General features: G+C 38.8%; 2 protein-coding genes across 3 annotated transcripts in view; one reads left to right on the top strand and one right to left on the bottom strand.

Moving 5' to 3' along the window:
* Positions 1-2209: 2209 nt before the first annotated feature.
* Positions 2210-5506, bottom strand: LOC135103335 (large ribosomal subunit protein uL18m-like). Its single transcript, XM_064009364.1, has 4 exons — positions 5360-5506; positions 4350-4524; positions 3693-3924; positions 2210-2425 (listed from the first exon to the last, which is right to left on the bottom strand). Exons 1-4 carry the CDS (start codon positions 5403-5405, stop codon positions 2264-2266), a joined length of 615 nt encoding a protein of 204 aa, XP_063865434.1. The 5' UTR covers positions 5406-5506; the 3' UTR covers positions 2210-2263.
* Positions 5507-6857: 1351 nt separating this feature from the next.
* The window catches only part of LOC135103338 (triosephosphate isomerase-like), a 6458-nt gene continuing 5815 nt past the window's right edge, over positions 6858-7500 (top strand). For both annotated transcript variants that reach the window (XM_064009380.1, XM_064009379.1), the window contains exon 1: positions 6858-7164. The gene's annotated coding sequence lies outside the window, so the exon portion shown is untranslated. The remainder of the gene's footprint in view (positions 7165-7500) is intronic.

Raw genomic sequence — 7500 nt, 5'->3', positions numbered from 1 at the left:
GGGCATGGAAAACATCATTGAGAAGAATTTTAATACGTGGCATGAAGTAGTCAGATGGTGGAGGAGAGGGAGGAACAAGCCCAGAATCGTCCAAGGTAGAGTTTTTAGCAAAGGTTTGAGCAAAGAGTTCAGCTTTAGAAATAGATGTGATAGCAGTGGTGCCATCTGGTTGAAATAGAGGAGGGAAAGAAGAAAAAGCAAAGTTATTGGAGATATTTTTGGCTAGATGCCAGAAATCACGAGGGGAGTTAGATCTTGAAAGGTTTTGACATTTTCTGTTAATGAAGGAGTTTTTGGCTAGTTGGAGAACAGACTTGGCATGGTTCCGGGCAGAAATATAAAGTGCATGAGATTCTGGTGATGGAAGGCTTAAGTACCTTTTGTGGGCCACCTCTTTATCATGTATAGCACGAGAACAAGCTGTGTTAAACCAAGGTTTAGGACGAGAAAAAGAGTGAGGAAAGTACGCCTCCATGCCAGACACTATCACCTCTGTTATGCGCTCAGCACACAAAGACGGGTCTCTGACACGGAAGCAGTAGTCATTCCAAGGAAAATCAGCAAAATACCTCCTCAGGTACCCCCAACTAGCAGAGGCAAAACGCCAGAGGCACCTTCGCTTAGGGGGATCCTGAGGAGGGATTGGAGCGATAGGACAAGATAAAGATATGAGATTGTGATTGGAGGAGCCCAACGGAGAAGAAAGGGTGACAGCATAAGCAGAAGGATTAGAGATCAGGAAAAGGTCAAGAATGTTGGGCGTATCTCCAAGACGGTCAGGAATACGAGTAAGGTGTTGCACCAATTGCTCTAGGTCATGGAGGATAGCAAAGTTGTAGGCTAGTTCACCAGGATGGTCAGTGAAGGGAGAGGAAAGCCAAAGCTGGTGGTGAACATTGAAGTCTCCAAGGATGGAGATCTCTGCAAAAGGGAAGAGGGCCAGAATGTGCTCCACTTTGGAAGTTAAGTAGTCAAAGAATTTCTTATAGTCAGAGGAGTTAGGTGAGAGGTATACAGCACAGATAAATTTAGTATGAGAGTGATTCTGTAGTCGTAGCCAGATGGTGGAAAACTCGGAAGATTCAAGAGCGTGGGCACGAGAGCAGGTTAAGTCATTGCGCACATAAACGCAGCATCCAGCTTTGAATCGAAAATGAGGATAGAGAAAGTAGGAGGGAACAGAAAAGGGGCTACAAATCAGTTACCTCAGACACCTGAGTTTCAGTGAGGAAAAGAAGATGAGGTTTAGAAGAGGAGAGGTGGTATTCTACAGATTGAAAATTAGATCTTAGACCGCGAATGTTGCAGAAGTTAATGAAGAAAAAGTTAAGGGGGGTGTCAAGACACTTAGGGTCGTCGACAGAAAGGCAGTCCGACCTGGGGACATTTATGGTCCCCATGGGACTCCGAGGCTGGTGTAGGAGTCACCATGATGATTTTAAGATTTTTGAGTGAAGGGTGTGTGTGTTATTAGGTGCTTGTAGTTTTGTGTGGAGGAAGAGAGTTGTCTTTAGAGGGCAGGCTGTGACTGCCCCCTTGTGTTGTGAGACACAAAGGGAAACGTTCAGTGAGGTCACAGCTGGGTTTAATGATAAGTTCACAGCACCCCCTGAACAATGCTTTAGACCTCACTGGGAGTAATTATCGTTTCGGCAGGTGTCTACTGCCGTCAAATATATATATATATATATATATATATATATATATATATATATATATATATATATATATATATATATATATATATATATATATGTATATAATATAATATGTTCATATACCTTAAAGTTTACCATGTATCATGTTCATATGGCATCTACTATACCATCAATTTATCAAAGAGCGCCCTCCATTAATTTACCATATTGTATATCACGTCCATATATCTTTTAGTGAATCGAATCCAAATGTCATAGCATACCATGTCATGTTCACATACCATACCTCTTCCTCTCATGAACTTTTAATTTCTCTCTTCCAATAGGTAGTCCCGACTGCAAGCCCAACACACACACACACACACACACATATGCACTACACTGGATGAACACAACTAATTGTAAGATCTATTGCCTTTGAACACTGCCAGGTCTCCAGTTGTGTAAATGCAGAGCCACATAACCCCAACAAAAATAGTCAATCAACCCTGCAGTAGAGGTTCACACTCTGGTTAATGATTTACTATTATAAATGGGATAAAAAAAAAATGTTTACAAATAAAATTTACTAAATGTACAGAAACAGAATCTTAAACTATCAGTTATCATGAGATAGGAGAAGGTGGTGAGGAAACCCCTTCCTCCTGCACTTGCCAAGGAAGTGCAGGCCTCCTGCGGGAAAACATCCCCACAGAGAGCTCATGGATGAAGCGTGGCTCCTTCAGCTCCACACCACCCTCCTTCATGGCTGACAAGAACTTCTGAATCTGAGGAATTTTGTAAGATGTATTAAGGTCATTTCACCTGGCTTACCTCTCTACCTCTGACAGTCTAACTAAGGCCATGCCAATATATAATCTTCACCCTCTTCTAATCACTGAATGAGATCACAAGAAATTAAGGGAAGCTGCAAGAAACTGTCAGGTGAATAAACCATAGGCAACTGTAAATTACTTAAAAAGAATCTGGATCAGAATAAACTCATTAATGAAGATCCTAAATAGTGAAACAAAGTTGCATATTCAAGATTCCCTGTCATAAGAGAGGGGCAAGGGATATTACAATGGATGTGACTTAAGGGTAGTTAAAGTAACAGGGAGCAACTCTTGCACAAGGATGGAACTACAGAATAACTTGCCATTAGTCCTAAATCTGCAGCAAAGGTTAATAATAAGCACATTATGTCCATAGAGATAAAGGATGAGAATGGCTCGTGAAACTTTCTGAACTAGGTAGACCACAAGATATGGAATGAAATTCCCAGGTAGAATTTGAAATACAAATCACATAAGAAATAAGTGATGCTTAAAGATCAGAAAGAACATGATAAGAAATAAGTACATAATAGGATCAATAAAACTCACTGAAGTCTCTAAGAAAGTTCAGAAAGTAAGATTAAGATGGATGGGTCATCTCATAAGAAATAGGCTAGAGAAGTCTTGGAAATGGAAGTGAGAGGAACACAAAGAAGACAAAGACCTAGGATCAGGTGGAAGGACTGTGTCAATGAGGACATGAGGGAAAAGAATTAGATGAAAGAATGTCTCAAGCTACATAAAGACACCTAAAAAAGGCTCATTAGAAACAGTAACCTCAAATAGTGATTAAGCAAGAAAGAAGCTGCTTAAAAGAGTTGTCACTGGACAGTGGTTGTCATGTAAACATGGAACCTGTTTCAAAACAATAATGGTGATGGAAAAAGTCACACAAGAAAAGTGACATCTGAAATAATTATTTCTTGTGTTTCTATCTTGGTTCATTCCTTCACTATTCTGAAATATGAATGCAAGTTACCAAGGTTATTCAAAGCCTTCTTTTAATATAAAAGAAAATCAAATAAAGAAAAGAAGAGATGGATGACTAAGAGAGCCAAGGGTTAACTGTCCTGGTTATGGTAATAGGTTAATAAATCAGCAACCTGTGCCACCTCACCTGAACATAAGTAAGGATGGGTTATAATGCACATAAATAGATGAAGGAAACTATCAAGAAAATGACAATACTCCATGTATTGCTTCTGTCCTTAAATCACACCTTCCCAGAAGATTCAGCATATTGGTCCAGTTCAGTGTACACCTCAGAAATGCCAGACTCCAAGCATCGCCTTGCCAGAATACACCCTATGTTGTAGACAGCATTGGTATCAGTAGTGGAGTATAGATGCTGCTTGATGGCCCACTCTCGGGTGGAAGCAGAAACAACAGGGGTGCCAGTATGATGCTCAACCCAGCCTGTGGAGTGCCTGTTGCTCTTCTCCAGGACCAGTCTGTGAAGCAAGATCATCAAAATGTAGCTATTCTTAGGAGCTATGTTGAGAACAGATCAGTGTTGTTACAGATGTCTGTATAGCCAACTAGCTAAATGAAATCAGTGATGTCACATACGATCTTATGAGCAGCCATCCTCAGATGTGGATTTCTTCTTTTTTTCTCAAGAATCATAATTTAACTTCACAAAAAAGTTTTTAACCTCTCATTTGTACATTTTATGAGTCATTACTATCAATTTAGTTTTTATTACTAAATTGGATGTCTTTTTCTTTATCTCTTTAACAACCTAATCTAACATAACCTAACCTAATAACAATAATGAGAAAAAAAAGGAGTAGAATCGCATAAATAAATTGATAAACAGAATAATTTCACACAAAGTAAGCAAACATATGAAGCACAGCACTATGCCAACACTTACTTGTACCAATATGTACGAGATGATGCCTCCAGATTCCATCCCTCAGGCTTCCGAGCCAGCCGCAGCATTTCCATGTTCCGAGGATTGCGGTTCACAAAGTTGGGATTGACGGCATCATTCTCCCCGTATGTGATGCCTCTCACACAGGTCACCACTGGCACTCTAGAACACACACCTGCAATGAAAAAGCAGATTTAGTTTTCCAGTTTCTAGCTACTTTTGACAATATACATGACAATATACATTCTTTAGTCATGAATATACATGACAATATACATTCTTTAGTCTAATAGTTAGTTTACATATTTATTTTTCTAGTGCCCACTCTATCTGCAGAATTCAGTAAATAATTTATTACATCCAACATTTTCTTTAAATATGAACAGCCACTCTTCCAAACTAATACTATAGTATTTGTATAAAAAGCTCAACATGGAAATACCACAAACAACTTACAGCTATGCCAGTAATCTACTCACGTGGTATTACTCAATATATTCCCACACCAGATAACTATTAATTATTCTGATGGATGTTACAAGAAAATGCACAAAACATTTAGACAAAGAATGTAACTGCAACAGAAATGCATTGCTGGGAGTACATACTGGCGTACCGCGGGCCCAGCCAACCCGTCACCCCAAATCTTTACGAGTGCTTATTCTATTGCGGAAATTAAAACTTAAAATGACTAATAATGTAAGGAATATGTGGAGCCCCAACGACAGGGGGCCAACACCTACAACTTACTCCACCCGGTCAGGAGACAAGTCCCTCGGGAAACGTTTGGGTTTCCCAGTAACTGTGCTCAGTTCAGTACAAAGTAGCTGGTGACATTATAGATAGACGGTACAGATGGTTATGAAATGAAATCCTACAAAATTAAAGTAGTAATCTTCGCATAAAAGAAAAACGACTGGTTACGGTTGTGCGGGGGAGAGGTAAGCCATGCTATTTACCTTAGCTCTTACAGGTTAGTTCTGAACAAGGTGAGACGCTTGGCAAATTACCTAACAACCGTACGCCGAGAGGACACACAGACCCAAGCGGCAACATCCTGACGGCTAGTCACACCACCACCCACTAGCTGGTACACTTATGTCTTGCGGCCTGTGAGGCGGCGCGGAACAAAGCGGCAGACGACCAGCGTTACCAGATTGTTTTGGCCATATTATCGTACTACACAGGTTGAAATTATTGTACTTCTGGTAAAATTATCGTACATATATAATTATTCCAAATATTATGCAAAACTGCCACTTTCCAAATACAGCAGAATTTAGGTTTATATATATATATATATATATATATATATATATATATATATATATATATATATATATATATATATATATATATATATATATATATATATATATATATATATAGAGAGAGAGAGAGAGAGAGAGAGAGAGAGAGAGAGAGAGAGAGAGAGAGAGAGAGAGAGAGAGAGAGAGAGAGAGGTGTGTGTGTGTGCGTGTGTATGTGTGTATAAATATATATATATATATATATATATATATATATATATATATATATATATATATATATATATATATATATATATATATATATATATATATATATATATATATATATATATATATATATATATATATATATATATATCTTTCTCTCTCTCTCTCTCTCTCTCTCTCTCTCTCTCTCTCTCTCTCTCTCTCTCTCTCTCTCTCTCTCTCTCTCTCTCTCTCTCTCTCTCTCTCTCTCTCTATATATATATATATATATATATATATATATATATATATATATATATATATATATATATATATATATATATATATATATATATATATAGAAGTACAACAATTTCAAACTGTGTAGTACGATATGGCCAAAACAATCTGGGATAATTCTTAATAAATACACCTCCACACATATCTTATTAATCTTTTCCCCTTTCCCCCAGCAAGCTTGGGGGCACGTGGGGAATCGGTTTTTTTTTGGGGGGGGACATAAAAGACCGATAAATGGACTTTGAAAATCTAGGAAAATTTCCCAAGAATTAAAAATATTGGGGTAAAATTTAAGTTTTAACCAATATGCCAGAATAATTATATACCTAACCTAACCTAACCTAAGCGGGTGGGGGGCTGCGCCCCCCCTGGACACCCCCTAAGGTTACTAACCTAACCTATGCTTTTAATCTAACCTAACCTAACCTAACCTAACCGGTGGACCCCCCCCAAGGTTATTAACCTAACCTATGCTTTTAACCTAACTTAACGTAACCTAACCTAAACCAACACACGAACGCACGCAGTGCAACTTCAGCACGGACAGGTAAGCAGGACGGATCTCGGGAATACTGGAGAAACTTTAACATTGTATTGTAACCTTAATATCAACGAGCGATCAGTAAAACCTTTACAGACATGTAACTATACTACTTACACTTCTTGAAAGCACACCTTACTGAAAATAATCTTGGGTGCGTTGTTTTTAAGATTTTCCCAATCTGGCAACACTGACTGCTGGCCATCAAGTTAACCAGTCAGTGTGTGGCGTCTATGGGTGGTGTTAGTACGCGTCTGTTTCAACTCCCAGCCTGACGGAATTTGTGTGTTTTTTTTTTTTTTTGTGTAACCACACCTACACAGTGGCTGCCAAGGCTTACCCATGAGTTAAACCTTCTTTAGTTGGTAGTGAGGAAGGCGTGGGCTCTAGCAGTGGACACTCGAAGGCAGCAGTGGGTGAAAACAAGTAAAATAAAGAAAAGTTTGGCTGTGAGGTGCTAGACAGCCAGCCATAGTGACGAGGAGGCAGGTCCACCACCATCACCACCACAAGGAAGGTAAGGTCAGGAAGTGTTAGAATAAATTTAGGTAACTTAACGTAACTTTTTAATGAATAACTGAACAATCCACGGTTTTAACTCATTTTAACGCATCTCACCTAACCTCCAGCACAATATATCCCTGTGTCAGCCTCGTCTCGTTGCTAAAAACCGTAAAATTTAACTGAATGAAAATATAAACAATCTGGGTCCTCTCTATTTATCAGCCATTATCTATCTTATCTGTGAGTGTTTTAAACCAATATACTGTCGCAAAGCGGAGCCACATGACCAAGCTTCAATATCCGCTCGTTAGATATGCCTGCCATTACTTAGTTTAAGCTTGGCGAGGGT

The sequence above is a fragment of the Scylla paramamosain genome, chromosome 9, assembly GCF_035594125.1.
Source record: "Scylla paramamosain isolate STU-SP2022 chromosome 9, ASM3559412v1, whole genome shotgun sequence".
In the NCBI taxonomy this organism is placed as follows: domain Eukaryota; kingdom Metazoa; phylum Arthropoda; class Malacostraca; order Decapoda; family Portunidae; genus Scylla; species Scylla paramamosain.
This window is presented reverse-complemented; position numbering and strand designations above follow the sequence as displayed.

Bases quoted from the DNA above. Each gene is read 5' to 3' on its own strand.
- LOC135103335 (XM_064009364.1), bottom strand. From the start codon at position 5,405: ATGTTGCCGCTTGGGTCTGTGTGTCCTCTCGGCGTACGGTTGTTAG. The intron at 4,525-5,359 runs GTAATTTGCCAA...TTTTCATTGCAG, and splicing joins TCTCGGCGTACGGTTGTTAG to GTGTGTGTTCTAGAGTGCCA. The intron at 3,925-4,349 runs GTAAGTGTTGGC...CTTGCTTCACAG, and splicing joins TCTCGTACATATTGGTACAA to ACTGGTCCTGGAGAAGAGCA.